The sequence below is a fragment of the Dermacentor variabilis genome, chromosome 7, assembly GCF_050947875.1.
Source record: "Dermacentor variabilis isolate Ectoservices chromosome 7, ASM5094787v1, whole genome shotgun sequence".
NCBI lineage: Eukaryota > Metazoa > Arthropoda > Arachnida > Ixodida > Ixodidae > Dermacentor > Dermacentor variabilis.
The window spans coordinates 77126566-77146100 of NC_134574.1; the positions used below are offsets into that span (position 1 = coordinate 77126566).

Sequence of the window (19535 nt, forward strand, 5' to 3'; positions counted from 1 at the left end):
TGACCGGGGTAGTTGGAGAAGTATGGGAGAGGCCTTTGCCCTGCAGTGGGCGTGACCAGGCTGATGATGATGATGATGTCCTATACAAATGCTCCCGTGACGTCATTCTCACGGTTGACTTTCTTCAAGAATACAGCGCTGTTATAGACCTATGGGGATGTGTAATCACCTTCTCAGCTGACCAAGCAATCGATGGATACGACGACAACTGACGTGATGATGCCCTTCGTGTTTCTGCCAAAATCGTTACGCTTCCTCCAGGAGCCAGTGTCCTAGTCAAAGTTATGTGCGGTGGAATGCTAAAAGGCAAAGTGGTCGCAGAAAGTAACTTATCACATCTATTGACGCAAGGTGTTTGTGCAGCTAGAAGTGCGCTACAGCTTAGTGATGGCCGTTCTCAGTTGCTTGTCACCAACTTCAGTAACGGGCATCGACACCTTTTCTGGGTACTTTAATTGCATTTGCTGATGCAATAGAGAATGTGGCTGAATGATCGCCTCTGAAGCCGTGAGGATGCCTGACAAGTCACTGGGCAATACTGACATTAATCCAGAGCTATCAAAAGACAACCAGGCAGCACTGCGCGAGCTCTTGCTTGAATTCAGAGCATGTTTTGCAAGTTCCTCTAAGGTACGCCAGACTTGAATCACAAGGCACAGGATCATCACATGCGATGACGCACGTACGATACGCCAGCAGCCCTACCTCATGTCAACGAAAGAACAAGAAGCAATACATGCGCAAGTAAAAGAGATGCTTGAAGATGGCTTTATCGAACCCGTGGTCGTCTCCGGTCGTTCTTGTCAAAAAGAACAACGGATCGCGACGCTTCTGCGTCGACTACCAGAAGCTCAACAACGTGACCAAAAAGGACATGTACCCACTGCCATGTATCGACGACTCGTTAGACAGACTGCGGCGCACCTAGCATTTTTCATCACTCAATTTGAAAAGCAGGTATTGGCAGATCGAGGTAGATGAACGAGACCACGAGAAAACTGCTTGCGTGACTTCCGACAGCTTCTATGAATTCCGAGTGCTCCCTTTCGGCTTGTGTTCAGCCCCAGCTACTTTTCAGCGAATCATGGATACCGTCCTCGCTGGACTGAAGTGGCAGACTTGTCTCGTGTATCTTGATGTTGTAGTGGTTTGAAAGAGCGTAGGTTAGGGCGTGTTGGTATTCCATAACTGAGGTTTTTAGCGCACGAAAAGGGACGAAAGACAGTGGCGAAACGAGGACACAGCGCTAACTTCCAACAATGGTTTTATTCCACAAAGCGGTAGACACATATATATATAGGTAACACCCACAACCATACGGATGCGCATATGTACTGATTTTTAGTCAAATGAGACAGCACCGAGACATGTGTAATGGAAAGTTAAGATGATATCAAAGATGAAGACCGACCATGCATAGCCAAAAAAATTTTTTTTTGTAATTGCAAGTCTAAAAGATTAAAATGTAATCTCCATCAGGCCACCCTCTGTGTCACGTTTAAAAAATCGAATTCTTTACTTGAAAGATCTATTGAAGGCGCGCTAACACACGCGCTCCCTAAACTAGCAATCTTTGCCGCTTCAATAATCTCACGTGTTGTTTGCGCTGGGCTTCTTCCTATCACCGTGCACTGTTTATAAATGGGACTGCACCCATGCTTTCTGCAGTGAAAAGCCAGATGCCCCACTCCTCCAGTTCGCACATTATTTGCGTGTTCACGCAACCTGTCATTTAGGCACCTTCCCGTTTGGCCGATGTATTTTTTGCCGCACGACAGGGGCAGTTCATACACGATATTGTTCACACAATGAACGTAGCGTTCCTTGTGATTTGTCCGGCAACTGGGCTTCTCAGAACCACAGTAGCTGGCCTTGCACAAGTTGGACAGCTTGATTGGCGCTGAAAAGATGACGCTTACATTTGCGTTATTGCCAATCTTCTTCAGTCTGTGCGAGATATCGTGGATGTACGGTATGATTGCGCGTTTCTGCTTCACTCTCGTATTTTCCCGTGAAGTGGACTCCTCATCCTGTCGTCCGATTTTTTAAACGTGACACAGAGGGTGGCCTGATGGAGATTACATTTTAATCTTCTAGACTTGCAATTACAAAAAAAAATTTTTTTTGGCTATGCATGGTCGGTCTTCATCTTTGATATCATCTTAACTTTCCATTACACATGTCTCGGTGCTGTCTCATTTGACTAAAAATCAGTACATATGCGCATGCGTACGGTTGTGGGTGTTACCTATATATATATGTGTCTACCGTTTTGTGGAATAAAACCATTGTTGGAAGTTAGCGCTGTGTCCTCGTTTCGCCACTGTCTTTCGTCCCTTTTCGTGCGCTAAAAACCTCAGTTGTAGTGGTCTTTTCTGAAACATTTGAGCAACATCTTTATCTCCTGTGGAGTGTGCTGATCGGCTGATCTCATTCTTAAACCAGAAAAGTGCCCCTTTGGTTATGAAGAGCTCAAGTTTCTCGGACACGTCGTAAGCGCCAGAGGAGTTTGACCCGAATCCGACAGGCATGCCGCGGTAGCAGCCATTCCTCCTCTGGCTGACAAGAAGGCTGTGCGGTGTTTCCTAGGCTTGTGTGCATATTAACGCTGTTTCATTGAAAACTTCTCCAAGATAGCGGAACCTCTGACTCTCCTCACAAGGGATGACACACCATTTGCCTGGACAAACGAGCAACAGGCAGCCTTCGCTGAACTACGACAATGCATGCAGTCAACACCCGTCCTGGCACATTTTGACAATGATGCTGACACCGAGGTGCACAATGACACAAGTAACATCAGTCTTGGCGCAGTACTAGCCCAACCTCAAGACGGCATAGAAAGAGTAATAGCTTAAGCTCGCCGCTCACTGTCCCATACTGAGATGAACTATTCTCCCACAGATAAAGAATGTATCGCGGTTATGTGGGCAATTATGAAGTTTTGCCCTTATCTCTACGGCCGTACTTTCAAAGTGGTGACTGACCACCATGCCCTACATTGTTTGGCAAACATACGCAATCCTTCAGGATGACTGGCACGGTGGAGCTTGCAGCTACAGGAATTTGACGTCACTATCGTTTACAAGTCTAGCCACAAGCACAAAGATGCTGACACATTGTCACATGCACCCGCCGAATCTTTCAGTCGAGAGTCACAGAATGATGATGGCTTCCTGGGTGCCATTACTGCATCTGACTTGATCAGACGACAGTGTGACGGCACTGAAATTTGATCTATCATCGACCACTTAGAGGGCCGCTTAAACCATTCTACCCCATCTATGTTGCCTACTGACGTCCTTCTGTTTGCGCGACAATGTGCTTTACAAGAAAAACGCCCGATCGGATGATCGAGCCTAATTCCTGGTGGTTCCAAAAGACTTGTGGGACGATATTCCTTTCGCTTGTTATCACAAGCCAACATCTGGCCACTTGGGCTCCTCACAAATGCTTGCCAGAGTGCGCGGTATGTATTAGATGTATTACTGGACCAGGCTTTCGGCAAGCGTCAAACGGTATGTTAAAGGCTGGCATGAATCTCAGCGGCGAAATTCACCGCCCATGAAGCCCACTAGGTTATTGCAACCGATCGAACCACCCCACAAACCATTCAACCAAGTCGGCTTGGACATTCTTGGGTCTTTTCCTGTGTTAAACGACGGCTACAGTTGGGTGATTGTCTTGACTGACTATTTAACTCGTTATGCTGAGACAGAGGTGCTCCCACAAGCCAGGGCTTCTGAAGTAGTGCAGTTCATGTGCCACATTGTACTGCGCCATGGTGCCCCGTCCCATTTAATCACCGGAAAGAGGGATGGCATTCACAACAGAGCTCATGGATGAAATTTTCTAATTGAGCAACACCAGGTATCGAAAGACGACTGCTTACCATCCGTAGTAAAACAAACTTATGGAGGGATTAAACAAGACCATCACGGACATCATCTCTATGTATATTGACGTCCAGCACAAAACATGGGATCATATGTTGCCTTATGTGACCTTCGCATATAATACCGCCATACAAGAAACAATGCGCTTTACGCCATTTCATCTCTTTTACGGCCGCGAAGTTTAGACGATGTTGGACGCTATGCTTCCATGTCAAGACAAGGAGCGTCTAACTAATGACACTGAAGAATTTGCTCAGCGTGCTGAGGAAGCTCGCCAACTTGCGCGGCTGCACATCGGTCAGCAGCAGCATGCAGATGCACGCCGTTTTAACATCCGCCACAGACAAGTATACCACAAACCCGGCGACCAAGTGTGGGTATCGACTCCTGTTCGCCGCCATGGCCTTAGTGAAAAGTTGCTCAGCCGATATTTTGGCCCATGCAAAGTGCTGCACCGCATTAGTGACGTGAACTATGAAATCCTTCCGGACAGTGCTGCTCAAACACGGCGTAGGCAACAACCTAGCCCAGACACTGTTCCTGTCGTACGCATGAAGCCATGTGTTATGCATTCGTGATTATTCTTTTTTTTCTTCATTTCTTCATTTTTTATATTTGTGCTCCTATTTGCAGCTAATGCGGTTACCTTTCTGTGTCTTGTGACTCTGCACGCCACGCTTCACCACTGCCGTACTTGTGTGTTTCCTGTCGCTGTGACTGCGTTCCTTGCGCGAGCATATGCCTTGACCATGTTTCTTTTCCCCCTCTTTTTCTTACACCGCTTCTTCACCACTGAGACGATTCTCTTTTAGAAGAAGGGGAAAAATGCCACCTGCAGTAGTGGGCACAGTGCAAGAGAAGAGGCAGGAAGGACAAGAAGAAAAAAGCGTGCGTGCTACCCCCACCTGCTCGAGAGCCAGATCCCACCGCCATGTTTTTTGGGAGCCAGCTGTCCTCATTTAATGTTATTATCGTTATCTGATTTTGTCATGCCATCATCATCACACTAACATCATCGATCCATTGACGTCATTCCTTGTTCGGCATTCAATCGTAACCATGCTGTCATCAGTCAATCGTGATTATGCCATTGTCATGCGATCGGCATCATTGCGTCGTCGTCACAAAGACGCTATCATGCATCTGGTGTCATACCGTCGTGGCCACGCCATCTTGGTCATGTGATTGTCGACATTCTCGCTTTATCTAGTTGCCGTCATACATTCGTCATCACACCACCATTGTCATCTAATTGCCTTCATGTCATTGCCGTCACGTCATCATTTTACCCTCGTCATAATTTAAGAATTGACATGCCATTGTCATCATGCCGTCGTCAGTATGAGCCTTTGTCTTTTCATCGATATCAGTTCTTCTTCCTCATTCCACTGCCACTGTGTCAGTGTCATACAGCTGTCATCATGCCTCCATGCTCATAGGCAACCTTGGCAAGCAAGTGCCATAGCAAAGTGGAACGATATCGGGGTATGTAGCACACAGCCGAATCATTGAGTCTCAGAATTGCCCACTGCATGTGTGAAATAAACAGGATTTCAGGATTATGGCCTGTCACTACATTTCTCGATTGCTATTCGTATTACTGTCAACAGACATCATGAGATGAGTTCTGCTGTAATTTTTTTGCATGGAAGCTCATGAAGTGAACTTTGCGGAATCCTTATTGGCAGATAAAGAGTTACGAAGGGGAGGGTCACGTCGACCAGACTATAGCATAGGGCTTAAAAAGGAAGCCAGCACAAGTTCCTTGAAAGGAAGCTGAGCAGTAATTCCACTAGACAGGATAAGCTTTTCTTTAACGAAGGCTATTTATTAGCGAAAACTGCTCCGGGTTTCCCAAGTAGGGTTATGTAGTATGTCAGTATATAGTAAGTAGTATGTCAGCTGCTGTCTTTCTTCAAATAAGCAAACATATTTATTTCTAACATATAAGTGAATGGTGTGTAAAAAGAAAAGGACAGGATTATCAGGCCCAAATAAAATACATACACTAGCAATCACACAAGCATTATGAAAAAAAATTACACCTGTGTGCATCCTTATTTTGTGTCTTACGCCCCTGCCCTTGTCACCTTTTGTGTCATTGGCTTATTCATTATTACAGCAGCTAACCAACAAGCCCGGAACATGGCTTCAATATGCAACTCCAATTTTTGTCCTGTTATGTTCTTTGTCCCGATCCCTGCCTTTTTAGGTCCATATATTTTTTTTTCACTGCTTGTGTATTTTGTATCGCAGCTTCAAATGCTCTCACACAAGTAGGAAGCATGGCATACGTGCATACCAGGTGGAGCCGGGCCGTGGGCCGGACCAGCAGCGCAGGCAGATCCCTGTCGTGCAGGTGAAACCAGAGGTGGGGGCTCAGGTGTGCAGCGTCCTCTAGAGCGACGCCACTCGCCAACTCGCTCTCCAGCATGTGCAGCCTCTCTACACTCCAGATCGCCACCTGACGTCTGCAATGCAGGGGTTTGAGCAACTTTATTGCAATTTCTTAAGCCACTTTCTGTGCCACGTAAGCCCTCTTCTGAGCCTCCCAAGTATTCACAATACAGTCGTACCCACTTATAATGATCCCAGATACAACAATCTATCGGTTATAACAACCACATTTCAGTGTACTTACGATTTCCTGACCCTGTTTATTGAAACTGCTTCCAGATATAAAGAACATTTTTAAGATCACCATACGGTTACAAAGAATGCTTCAAACATGGTCAATGTAAAAAATAGGGCACACGCAAAGTCCCATAGCACGGAAGCGTGACCAAACTGGGCGCATGGCAGTGCGCGGCCTGCTTCAGTCCAAGCGCTATGATGACGGCACTAAGGTGGCACTCTTGCATTTGCATTTGCACTCTTGCTGTGCAACACTAGTTGCATTACGCCTATTTCAATGATTTGGAACAGCCATCTATGTGCTTCCGCCAAGGTAATAGCAGCTGCTCAAACATTTCCGACGTTACTGCTGATATTCAAGTGGCCTGTGTCGGCAGGAATGCTGCACCACGCAATGTTGCACAGGAGTGGTGCTTACTAGGCTGTTATCAGCAGGTCACGGTTCGGTGGCATTTCAATTCACGCGTTGCCGACTGCTGATAATGGTTTGCGGTGACATTGTACATTTCGAACAATACATTTTTTTCACCCAAAGCGAGATTGATAACATCATTTTACGGCTCTGTGTGGTTGACACGCATTCGCAATGCCAAGACTATGATGTCCGAGACCTTCGCGGAATGGGGACGTGCCGCAGGAGTTTCCGAAGTTTACGCTTCCGGCCAACTATAACGCTTCGCTCTTTTGTGTAGAATACAGCGATGTCCTGCTGGTACTAAAACATATCACAAGCTCTCGAATAAAAAATGGCAGCTGCGCTTACAGTTTCGAAATGACACGCCATACACAGTTCAGCGTGTTGCCATAGCCACACATGTGCTTTCAATTGCCGACGCATGTCATCTTTGGAAGACCTGAACGAGCTGGAACAAAGGAATTTTAGCTCAGATGCGTGCTCAGAATTTTGCGCGTGTGCAAAAGCAATCGTGTGCACCGCCATGCATTGAGGGATGCAAGCATCGCTGATTAGCACAAACTTTGCTACATTATACGCTACATAAAGCACAATAGGCTAATATTACATGAACTGCAATTTTAAGCAATAAGTATGCGGCACTTAATAACAGCTGACTTAGGTATAGTAATCTCATAAACTACATCCGAAGTACCAAGGCTCCACCGCCAGTCCATGCCACATACTGTTTTTTCAGACTTTTATTGCCAATTTAGAACTCTAATTCCTACTTAAGTGCTGGATGGTCATGGTCCGACATTTCCATCACCATTTCATAACACGTTTGTTATCACGCTCTTTAAAGCAGCTGGAAAAAAAATATGGTCAAAAACAAGTTGCACAAATGATAACACTACTGCGCACTAATGAATAGTTCAGGACAGGTAGTACGCGTACTCACACAAGCAACATGCCACAAAAGAAGCCAAGTAAGTGTGGCATGTTTTTCTCAGATTTTTAATTGCAGGGTTTAATTGCATGCACACTGGGCTATGAGTGATGCCATAGAGGGGATCTCCGGATTATTTTGGACCATTTGGCATTCTTTAATATGGACTTAAATTTAAGAATAATCAAAGGTTTAACGAAAGCTCGTCTGGTGAAGGAAGAACATGGTTTAAGAAAAACGTACACTCACCAACGAAAAATATTTAAAAAAAAAGCTTTTTCAATGTTTCAGTGCTCACATGCCTTTGATTTTTCAGTGCCTTAAACCTAAGTAGAGGAATGCTCTTAAATTTCATGCACACTGGAATGTGGCCCCAGCAACCGGAAATCAAATTCCTGGTCTCTGGCTCACTGCAGACACAGTGTGTCAGTTCTGGCCCATTCTGGTAATTTTGGCTGAGCAGCCTCGGCAGTACCACATAAGTATCTGTTTGAAAAGTATACTTGACCTGCCTTTCAAACAATGTGGCTCTAGTAAAGGGCAGGAAACATTGCTGTGAAAAGGTTCTAAACCTGCCATTCAAAAATTTTTTGCAAGTTGGGTGTTATCCAGGTGTTATGCAGGGGCGCCAAAGGAAAATATTAGGTCGAGCTCGATCGATAGATTACTCATCTAGAAGTCCATCATTGTTTCCTGTGTGCCAATATATCACTTTGTTGCAAGGTATCAAAACTGCCCCCGAAGTTTCCGCTGCTGCTCCGCAATTTGAACGCTCTGTGCCAAAACAGCCGAGTTGACGCAATCCCCTTGTGACCTCTCTCTCTGCTCCTCTCTGTGAATCAGCCAGAGCTAGTGCTAATCAAAGTTACTGTACAAGGTCCCCTCCCTAAAAGAAGCCATATACAATAACTCTAGTGCTGATGTCACATGAGAGGTACCATGTTCTTTGTGTAGTTCATTGTGCAGTGCCTTTTCTGCTCACAATTTCACTCGCCCTGTGTTCTTTTCTAACGAATCAGCTGACAAAGGTGCTTCATCGTCCATGCTCGTGTTCATGTTGTGTGTGCGTCTTAACTTTTTTCAGCATTGTTTTCTAATTATTCTATTATAGTCTCAAACAGGTGGTGCCATACCAATTTTCCGTTTTCTTCACTTTCTCGTGTGCGAAGTCTCTGTTGTCGCTACGAATGACAAATTCGTTATGGTAAAGGGCTAATTTTTCAATTTAGCTTGATTTAACAGCTCCCTTTCGTGTCCGTTAAAAAAAAAGACTGTTTCTCATTTCTGTGCATTCTGCACCATGCAAACATAATGCACTCTGCGTCACGTTTATGCCATTCCTGCAGCACTTCAAGCCCTCACTTGAGTTGTGGCTCCGACGAAGTGCTGGGGCTGCTGCCTCCCGGCTCTTGCAGCCACGCCTGCGCCCAGGAACCCTCGGCGAAGCCCAGGGCAGCCATGGTCGAGTGTCCAAGGAAGACGCAGTTAAGCGGGTCAGCCGTTGCCGGTATGTTGCGTTCTGGCAACTGGGGAAGGATGTGGACGCGCAGGAGCCCCGGGGCTCGCCTCCGAGTCGATGCGGCTATGCCCGCTGCCACAGATCTGCGGCACAGTGGAGCCGGTTCACTTGACACAGATGACAACATGTCACACATCGTGTCTTGTAATCAATAACGTAGTGCTGGGTGTTTTTTTACATACTATACAGAATTTTCAAAAATTGTTTCTGGCCAGATAGCACAATTCCAATCCATGAACTGGATTGCTTGAGGAGGCGGACATCATTTGCACAGTAAATCAAAACACCTATTTCACTAATTAACATAATTCTCCTATGAGCTTTTTAACTAATCTCTTTACAGCACATATTGAAATTTATGAAGTGAAGCCGGTAAATTAGCAAGGCATATCCACTTTAAATGAATTCTGAAGATGGCACGGGTTTTGAGATGTGCGTCGTCAAACTTGCGGTAAAAATGCACTGTTGTTTCACTTAGCTTCTTTTATAAAATGCCATTTTTGCATTAAAACACAAGAGTACCCGGAATGCCAATGTACTTCGTTCCACACCTGAGGAATGATTAGTATCTCGAAACTGATGTCATCCTCAGAATTCTTTCCAAGTAAGCCTTGCGTACTCACCACTACAATTCGTAAATTGCAATGTGTGCCATAATGAAATTTGTTAAAAAGTTAATCAGTTAAGTTGTGTTATCTAGTTGACTGTGCATTTTGCTTACCTGTGGAAGTTATTTCCCCTTTTTGAGCAATCCAACTCAAGGACTAGAATGTCCTATTTGCCACAGGCAACTTTTTTTTACTTCTCTATAATATAAAAAACAATATATAACGCTTGAATAAGTGCAGGCTGCAGCAGAAATGTATTTTTCCTGCTGTACTAAATTGCTTAACAATTATTTACTCATTTGTTAATTCAATTGCATCTGCAACCTAATCGAACAAAGTTACAGCAGGGAGGGATGGTAGCAACATCATTTGTTCGTTGCATCAAAATGACAAACACCTAAACGTACAGTCCATGCCACAATGCATTCAAGATCACTCTGCAGCAAAGAAATGCTTTTTGGTTTAGATATCAACAGTAGAAGGGCATTGCTGGACATGAGATATTATGCATATATGTACATGCGTAATATGTGGGGGGAAAGAATTTTGGAATATGAAACACTTTTCACTCATGCAAGACCTTTTCAGTGTAACACTGCATGCTCAAAAGAAAAGAAGAAATCAATTTTTCTATAACGGCTTGAACAGTTTTTATTTCATTTTTCTCCCGCTGAGACTACCTGTGTTGATTCTTTCAGCTACAAATGTTGCCGTACTCTTTCAACTTTTTGCTGTTCTTGCTCTGTGTTTTGTGCCTCCTCCGTACACTATAGTTCCACATGGTTGTGCCCCCTTTCCATCACTTCATTCTCTCTGGCACACTAGATTGTGGGTTTCACACGCCAAAACCACGATCTGATTATCAGGCACACCATAGTGGGGGCATACTTAAAAGGTAGAGGTTCGGACACAAACCAATCCAGACGCCAATCATCCCGACCAGACGGGCTTCCGTCATACTCTCGAATTCATTCACCATAGTGGGCGACGTTAAATGAAGTTTGACCACCTGGTGCTCTTTAACACACATCCAAATGTAAGTGCACGGATTATTTTGCATGTCGCATCCATCGAAATATAGCCTCAACAGCTGGGATCGAACTCGCGATGTCGAATTCACCAGCGTAACGCCACAGCCACTGGACTGCTGCGGTGGGTCTCTGGATAAATTTTGACCACCTGCAATCTCTTCAAGCTTGCAGAAATCTCGGGCCTCAAGCCTGTTTTCCATTCTGGCCCTCAAGTGAAATATGATTACCTCTGGTAGTCAGTTACCACAGTAGTCACCCTACTGATATTGTGCTCAACAGATGGGGTAACACAGCCACTGGCCGAGCCGTTGGCGTGGACAATTGCTCAAAGTCGATGCAGTCCAAGTGCACGTTGTTTCCTTGCTCATTATGCGGAGTCCACCAGCGACTACTTTCCATCCTCAATTCCTGCAACTCCATACCCAACTCTCAAATGTGTATGCCGTAAAATTTCGAGCAAGCACCCTGACCCCATGCAAGCGCCCCCCCACTAGCCTCTGTTAACTTCTAACTGATGCCCGTTTCTGAGCACCCCCCCTATCCCCCCCTACCCCTATCAATAAAAATTTTTATTGCTTTGTGCACCACTATGCCCTTCTCTCTTTTTTTCAGAAAAAAAAGAAAAGCTTCCGGGCAGCATCTTGAATTTTGCAGCCAAATGAGCAAGTGCACCCCCTCCCCCCTTTTTCGGTAGTATACCCCAGCACGAGGGGGGGGGGGGGGTTGCTTGCTCAGTATTTTACGGTATGTATTTTGCAGCACACTGGCTTTCCCTCAGAGTTAAGTCCCTTAGCAGTTGAGTGCACTGAATATTAAAGGGACACTAAAGTTGAGCTAGATCAATAGATTTTGCAACTAAAGTGTATCATCGCTTTCTGTGTGCCAGTAGAAAATTGCTGCCAAGGATACTGCTGCGGCTCTTCAATTTGAACTGCTTGCAGCAAAACAAAGGAGTTGACCTAATCTTCATGTGACCTCTCTCTACTAAGACACTCTCTGAGAACCAGCCAGTGCTGACACCACAGGTAGAGTACCACTGCCCACAACAAGTGCCACCACGGCACATTACTGCTCATTTTTCAATGTCCACCACTGCTATGAATACTGGTGGAGCAAAAATAATTTTCTTGGGCGCCCTGACAGGGTAAAAAAATTAAGGATCGGAAGCAGTGGGAGACCGTGTTGCTCAGCTTGGCCCCCACAGACCAACTTTTGCCGTCCGGCAGGCTGAGGATGCCGCTAGAGCTCAAGGGCTTCTGGCCGCCATCTAGGCGGGGTTGGCCCCCCACCAATCTGCCGGCTACATAAATAAAAGTTATTTCTCTCTCTCTCTCCCACACCTATAAAACATCTCTGATACATCTCATTCATATTTGGTGGGAAACCAGATGGCACAAGTACACCAATTGGAAACCAATGCCTACCTGTCTCGCTTGGTTCGGTGGGTTGACTGCAGAATGCGGCTAGTGTACAAAATGGTGCCAGCCAGCTTGACAACGTCGTCACATGAACCAGTGTCACCAGCCGGGGTGTATTCCAGTGATGGCCGTATCACCACAACCTACACAAGACATTAATTGACCGATCAGGTTTAATGTCATAAAGCAACCCTGCCACAGTGACACAAGCTGGCATGGAATGATCGGGATTAGGTTTTCCCACATGGTGTTCTTCATATGCACGCAAGGCACAATGGTACCTTTTTTGCATTCTGTCTCCACTAAAACCAGCTGCTACATCTGGAAATCAAATTTATGTGAACGGCAATGATACAGCATAGTCACTGAGCAGCCAACATATGTGTATGAAACTTGCACAGTGGCAACCAAAAAGGATTAGCACATGTGACCGGCAACAGGAGTGGCGAAACTGTGATGTGCTGCATTGGCAGCTGATGCATCGCTGACAGCAAGGGTATCAAACTGTTCCCATCCCACATGTTCAAGGGTAGTTTAGTAAGTAGACGTGGCCTGGGAGATGGAAAGATTGTGAGATAAATTCACAATCGTTCAAATGCTGTTGCAGGCAACTGCCGACCTCCCTTGCTCTGCAACACTGGAAAGAACCAAACACCCTGACTATCTACCTACCTATCAATCTACAGAAGTACTGTATATCGCAATTTTGCCGCTCCAGTTGCTGGTCATCTGTGACAATCCTTATTTTTGTTTAAACTGCACAGTCTCTGTCGTAGCTGTACAGAGCACTGCAGCCTTTTGCTATAAAAAAAAAGGATTTGGAAAAACAAAAAGAAAGAAAATGTTGAACGTACAGTACTAGATTCATGTGGATTTTTAAAGCGAATCTTTCTTTGCTTCTTCCTTCAACTTTCCCTCTGCTGCTGCTGCTGTCTTGCACGCCGCGTTGGGGATGGTTCAGATCATGTATATACACAGAAAGAGTGTGGTAGAGAAGAAGAGAGATGCAAGAAACTCGTTTGGCCTTTGCACCATGTCGAATGTACATAATACCCTCTGGAGCTCCCTGGGCGTTGCCACATTAGCCTCTTGACAGTTGTAATTATCCGTGACCCCTCTGCAAAAGCACTACAGAAATTGCAGCGCTTACCTTTCTACTAAAGTGCAAGTTTTGAGGGAAGCTAGACAGAATGGTAGAGAGGAGGGAGGAGAGGAAGCAGAGCACAGGCAGAACCAATGCAGTCATGGAACAAGTAAATAACAGCGTTGCCACTCTTCACTCACAGTTCCCATAAAAGGGGGAGGGGGCGATAGGGAAAAGTTGACGTGAGAAGGCAAGGAAATGCTACTACTATACATGACAGCGGTTGCAGAGAAACAGGATAAATTTAAGTGAATTTAAGAAAGAACACCATGCAAATATGTCAAGCGAACAACTTATGCAGGGCGTGCAGAAGCAGAGCCACATTAATTAATGCACACTGCAGGGCCCAGGCGACACTACGGAAGTGGTCACGCGTCAGATCAACACTTCTGTGGCCCCGCAGTAGCTTTGCAGCTATGGCATTGCTCGAGGTTGCAGGCTTGATCCCGACTGCAGCATTTTGACACACTTTGACGGGGATGAAATAAAAAATGCTCAAGCATTTAGATTTTGGAACACGTTAAAGGGCCCCTCACCATGTCTGGCCATTTTGAGCTGACAAGCACAGAGCATACAATGCGCACCAACGGTTGTGTAAATTACATCACTACGTGCCGCGAAAAGGCCTGAAATTTCAATCTGAACGCCGTTTCCCTCTTCACTCGCGGTGAATCCGCCCGCAGAGGGACAGTGACGTAGTCGGGCTAATGCGCCTACATAATTGGATCCGCACAATGTGACGTCGCTCGTGGTGACACGTGACTTTGAGAATCATTCAAGACAACGTCTGATATCTGTGTGATCTGTTGCTTGAATTTACGAATTAAAGTTTAGAGAAATTTATAAAACACACAAACGGAATGTACGTGTGTTTTTTGTTTTACTTCACACAGAAGCAAGAGAGGTGTACTTGTGCTTCGTGTGCTTGTTCCCACGGTCGTGCGGTCACATGCACACGTACCGAAACTATGCCATTTTCTACCGTGTTCCAGCGGGTGATCACATTCTGCTTGTTCTGGCTCAGTATTCGCGTAGCACTGAATTATACCGCTAGTCATGCTTCCTTGTGCGCAGCGTGCAAAACTGTGCACTGTGCGAATGAGACAACAGCTCGTGCGCGGCGCAGTCAGCAGAAATGCGTAGCACAGGAAAAAAAAAGCAAGGAGAAACAAAAAAATGAAGGCGGGGCCTGGGACGCATGCATCACGTGATCCTCGAGGGCTGGTATGGGAGAATGTAGGGAAGGAATTTTGCTTGCAAACGCTAGACGGGGTGAGTGGAGAGAGTGCCTTGCTTGGCAGTGGACCCTGCCTGCTGAAATCATGGGTTCGAGGCACTGAAATATTTCTATCTTGGCTATTAATGAGCTCATTTGAAAAATTTGTGCAGCAGAACACTCCCTAGAGGACACGTGACAACCTCCAGTATATAACCAAAATTTGCTATAAGGCCTGGTGTGGGGCCCTTTAAAGAACACCATGGTGTCAAAATTAACCCAGAGTCCAACTCTACAGCATGTCTCATCATCCCGTTGTGCTTTTGACACGTAAAGCCTCATAATTCAATTAAAGTTTAATACTTCTGCCACAATGCAATGTGCCATGTGAGGCAATGACGATGCTCAACCCTCTCAGAGGTTATGAAATATGGCGTGCAACAATGCCTCAAGCGAACACCTCTCTCTTTGTGTTCTGTGTACTACCAGACACACAGCAGTGGTGCACGCAAGGTAACGTTTAACATCAAGTTACCACTCTCGAGCTAGACTAAACATTGAAGAAATTACATTCACTGTCAACATCACAACTAATTATTGTCAATCAAAGCAACAAGCACAGAAAGCTTCACTCACATAGATTACCACAGGGTGTGGGATCTGCATAATTTTTTTTACCGCTTGAACTTCATCCAGTGCTCCCTCTAAAATCCGAAATCGGCCCTCAAATATGCATTTCCTTGCTTGGCAGCACAGTGCTTTATTTCTCGACAGAAATGACAGGGGCTATACGCCAGGCTTGTCACCATCACAGATCAACAGGTGTGCTGTTTTCGATGGTCTTTTTTAGCTTATCAACGCAATTTGTTTAATCAAAGACGTGACGACCTTGCAAACCCCGTTTTTACTGAAACCACACGCAGACAAAGACTGCACAAGAACACGACACTGTGTACTAGTGTACGCATTACTCAAATACTGCACACTTGTTAATACCTTCACAGTAGTGTGCTATTCAGAGCAACAACACAACCAGAAACTGAAGTGTGCTACAGCAACTTATCTTCCATGCTTTCCTTTCTCTTCCCTATCTGTTGTCTTCTGCCCTGGATTATGCACATCAGTTTGCCTCCCCCCCCACCCACTCCCAAAAATTGGGGAGTTTTACATGCCAGAACCACAGCCTGATTATGAGGCATGCCATAATGGGGGACTCGGGATTAATTCTGACCACCTGAGGTTCTTTAACGTGCACCTAAATGAAAGTATGAGAGCGTTTTCGCATTTTGCCCCCATTGAAATGCGGCCACCACAGCCGGTATCAAAAGCACAACCTCAAGCTAAGCAGCATAATGCCATAGTCACTGCACTCTCGTGGCGGGTAGTTTGCCAACCAAAAATTTAGTCTGGCATAGTTGGTTTGCTCCTCTAATGGGAATGTGAACGGGATAAAAGAAGACAAGCACACAAGTAAAGGCCAGCATGAAATGCGCAGGGGTGCTATACGTTGTGCAAACGTGCATGTTTTATGCATGCCTTTACTTTTGCGTTCCTGCATTTTGTGTGTCAGTTTAGTTTTGTCCATGTCTTTTTTCACACTGTTCATGTACCCATTACCAACAAGTCAGCATGTCAACACCCCAAATGATCAGAGCAGCTTTCTGCATGGCTGCGCTTCTGCATGGCTGGCAGCACCCTCCGTTGCCTGCAGTTTTGTGGACCATGTTCAGCCTTGCGTGAGTCTGTATGATGAAAACTGGTATGCATGACACACAGCTGGTGCAATCTCCTGGGAACTGATTACTAGCAATGAGTTGTATGTGTTGTGCCACAATGGAGTGACAAGAATATCATTTATAGAGTGTTTTCCATCTAGATATCTAATGTGTACAGTAGCAGCCCAAGAACTTGCAAGCAGTTGAAGTTTCGCGCCCTTCGCCTACGCTCCCTGCTCGTCGTCTTTGAGAAGAACCGTATGTCAAACAACTAATAATGCGACATGGGGAAACAACTGCTTCGAACAAAGCAGCACTCAGGCGCGGCAAATAGGCAAATACGCGCGACGTCGTGATGCACGTAGATCTTCGTGCAGTTACCAAACACACGCAGTACAACATGCATGCAACAATGAGCACCTGCGTCTCGGGCACTATGAGTCCCTGGCGCGTCGGCTCGCAGTCGACCACTAGCACCGCGTCGTCTCCGAAGGCGGCCAGGCTGTCGTCCATGCGACACAGGATACCGTCGCTTCGGTCTCCGCCGCCCAGCGCCTCCCAGAGGCTCGGACTGTTTAGCTTGGCGTACGCGTCGGCGCTCCTTGCCAGCAACGACACCTTGGTGAGGCGCGGACATCGCACTCCACAAAGAACGTCCACCGCTTGACCGTCGCCCCATCCTCGTCTGCGCTTCAAAAACTCCCGAGTCACGAAGAGCTGAACGGCACCTCCAGATAACGCGGAACTCGGCACTTCGCGATCGCCGACGACCGCGTAGTCGACGAAGAGGCCCGGACAGGTGAGCGCGACGTTTTCGGGGACGACAAGGGCCAGAGTACCGTCGTCGGGTATACTGCCCACCGACAGTTTCTCGGCGACGCTTCGACTGATCCTGACACGCAGGTCGTTGTCGTCGCCACGGCCGCTGGAGGCGGAATCGGGCATCAGACACAGCTTGGCTCGAACTCGCTTCATCGTGGCGCGCTGTGGTCGCTTTTCAAGCACTACTTGTGGATCGCACGTAGCACCGAAGGGATGAGATTCACACACAGCCGACTTCCTCGTTCAGGGGAGCATTGCCGTAGGAAGCTGGCGTTGCGCTAGCAGTCTACGTTCGACCGAAGGCCACCGTCACAGAACGGCAGGTGCGCTGTTTTGCGATGGTCTTTTTTAGCTTATCAACGCAAATAGTTTAAGCAAAGACGCGACGACCGTGCTAACCCCGTTTTCGCTGAAACTTCGCGCACTTTAATATTACGCAATCGCAACCCAGCCGAAGCAGACGAAAGAGACAGGGCGAGTTGAAAGTTGGTGCACGTTGCTCGTGTGTGACGTGTCCACGCTCGGGTGTGTGTCCACGCTCAACAAGCTAGCGAGCGAGCGCGAGCTTGTCATTTTGCTCCATGTTTTGCTCGTAAAAGCTGTCAATGGGAGGAACCATTTATGCCAGTGTTGCCACTCTCCGCATCATGAGCACCGCTAAATAATAAGAATCAACATCAAATCCAGTGATTTAAGCCTACAGCAAAGTACTATTGTTAATCTTAAATTTGACTAAGTTTAACGAAAAAAAAAGAAACTGTGATCATGTGCTCTGAGAGGCCACCGACAGGGAAGAACTGGCGCTGGGGTTCCAGCGCATCGAAGCGCCCACCCATCAAGGCTAATTAAAAATGATTTTATGCGGACGACATTCTGTTGCTAGCTAACAAGCAAAGTGATTTGCAACGTCTGGCTAATATCTGTGGACAGGGAGGCAACAATTTAGGTTTGAAATTTAGTGTTAGAAAATCAGATGTTATGGTATTCAATGAAAACAGTGAATTAACAGACAGTGGCAATACAGGGCCAGGAAATACCTCGGGTAACAGAATATAAATACCTTGGTATATGGATAAACGAAGGCAATAGATATATGGAAACACAACAAAAAACAATAACAGTGAAGTGGAAGACAAATGCAGCCATAATAAACCACAGAGCGCTATGGGGATACAATAGGTACGAGGGGCTCCGAGGTATGTGGAAATGCGTAATGGTTCCAGGACTTTTGGAAATGCGGTTGTTTGCTTTAAATCAGGGGTACAATCAGGGCTCGATGGGAACCAAAGGTCAGTGGGACGCCTCGCATTGGGCGCTCACGGGAAGACTACAAATAAAGCTGTGCAGGGTGATATGGGCTGGATTAGTTCTGAAGTGAGGGAAGCTCGCAGTAAAATTGAATATGAAGAACGACTGAGGAATATGGAAGAAAGTAAATGGGCTGGGTTAAAGCGCGTAGATGCAGGGGCTTTAGGCTGGGTGAGTGTTGAGGTACCTGTACAGGGAAAACATTGATTCACATTGGAAGAAAAGAACTAGGAAAGAAAGAGAGAAAACAAGGATAGGAAAGGCAGGGAGGTCAACCAGAATAGCATCCGGTTTGCTACCCTACACTGGGGTTGGGGGAAAGGGAATAGAAAGAGGAAGAAAGGGAGAGAGTAAGCACTGAGTACGTGTGGGAGGGACACCATAAGGACACTATAAACAATCTCTTAAGCCGGCGCACTTCAAGTACTGCACTAGTGCACGAATCGCTTTTCGAGCCAGTGACGGGTGTGGCCACGGTCCGAGTATCTTTGACTCGGTGAACGGTCTCGAGTCCAGTCGGCGTAAAGTTGCCCGCAGAGAGAGGCGTTGGACATCGTAACGAGGGCAGGTACACAATAGGTGCTCGATGGTCTCCTCGCACCCGCAGGAGTCGCACATCGGGCTCTCGGCCATTCCCATACGGTAGGAGTATGCGTTCGTGAACGCCACTCCCAGCCACAAGCGACACAACAAGGTTGTTTCGCCGCGGGAAAGGCTAGATAGCAGTTGCCGTAGCGTGGGGTCCAGTTTACGTAATCTGCAACTGAAGGCAGTTGAAATCCAGAGATCTTGTGACTTCTTGCGTGCAAGTGGGCGAAGTTCTCTGGCAGCGTCCGACCTCGCCAAAGGTGTTGGACGCGTCTTGGTATCTTCGTGGGCAC

At 46.4% G+C, this 19535-nt stretch overlaps 1 protein-coding gene across 2 annotated transcripts in view; it reads right to left on the bottom strand.

The window, feature by feature from the left end:
* Nucleotides 1-17971, bottom strand: part of LOC142587546 (peroxisomal ATPase PEX6-like) — a 91934-nt gene extending 73963 nt beyond the window's left edge. The window contains exons 1-4 of one of the 2 annotated variants that reach the window (XM_075698627.1): nucleotides 16945-17971; nucleotides 12456-12592; nucleotides 9236-9475; nucleotides 6199-6367 (exon numbers count right to left, since the gene is read on the bottom strand). In XM_075698627.1, the coding sequence (XP_075554742.1) occupies nucleotides 6199-6367; nucleotides 9236-9475; nucleotides 12456-12592; nucleotides 16945-17499 (1101 nt within the window). In that variant the 5' untranslated portion in view covers nucleotides 17500-17971. The remainder of the gene's footprint in view (nucleotides 1-6198; nucleotides 6368-9235; nucleotides 9476-12455; nucleotides 12593-16944) is intronic. The other variant, XM_075698626.1, reaches the window with a different exon arrangement.
* Between the last annotated feature and the right edge of the window lie 1564 nt (nucleotides 17972-19535).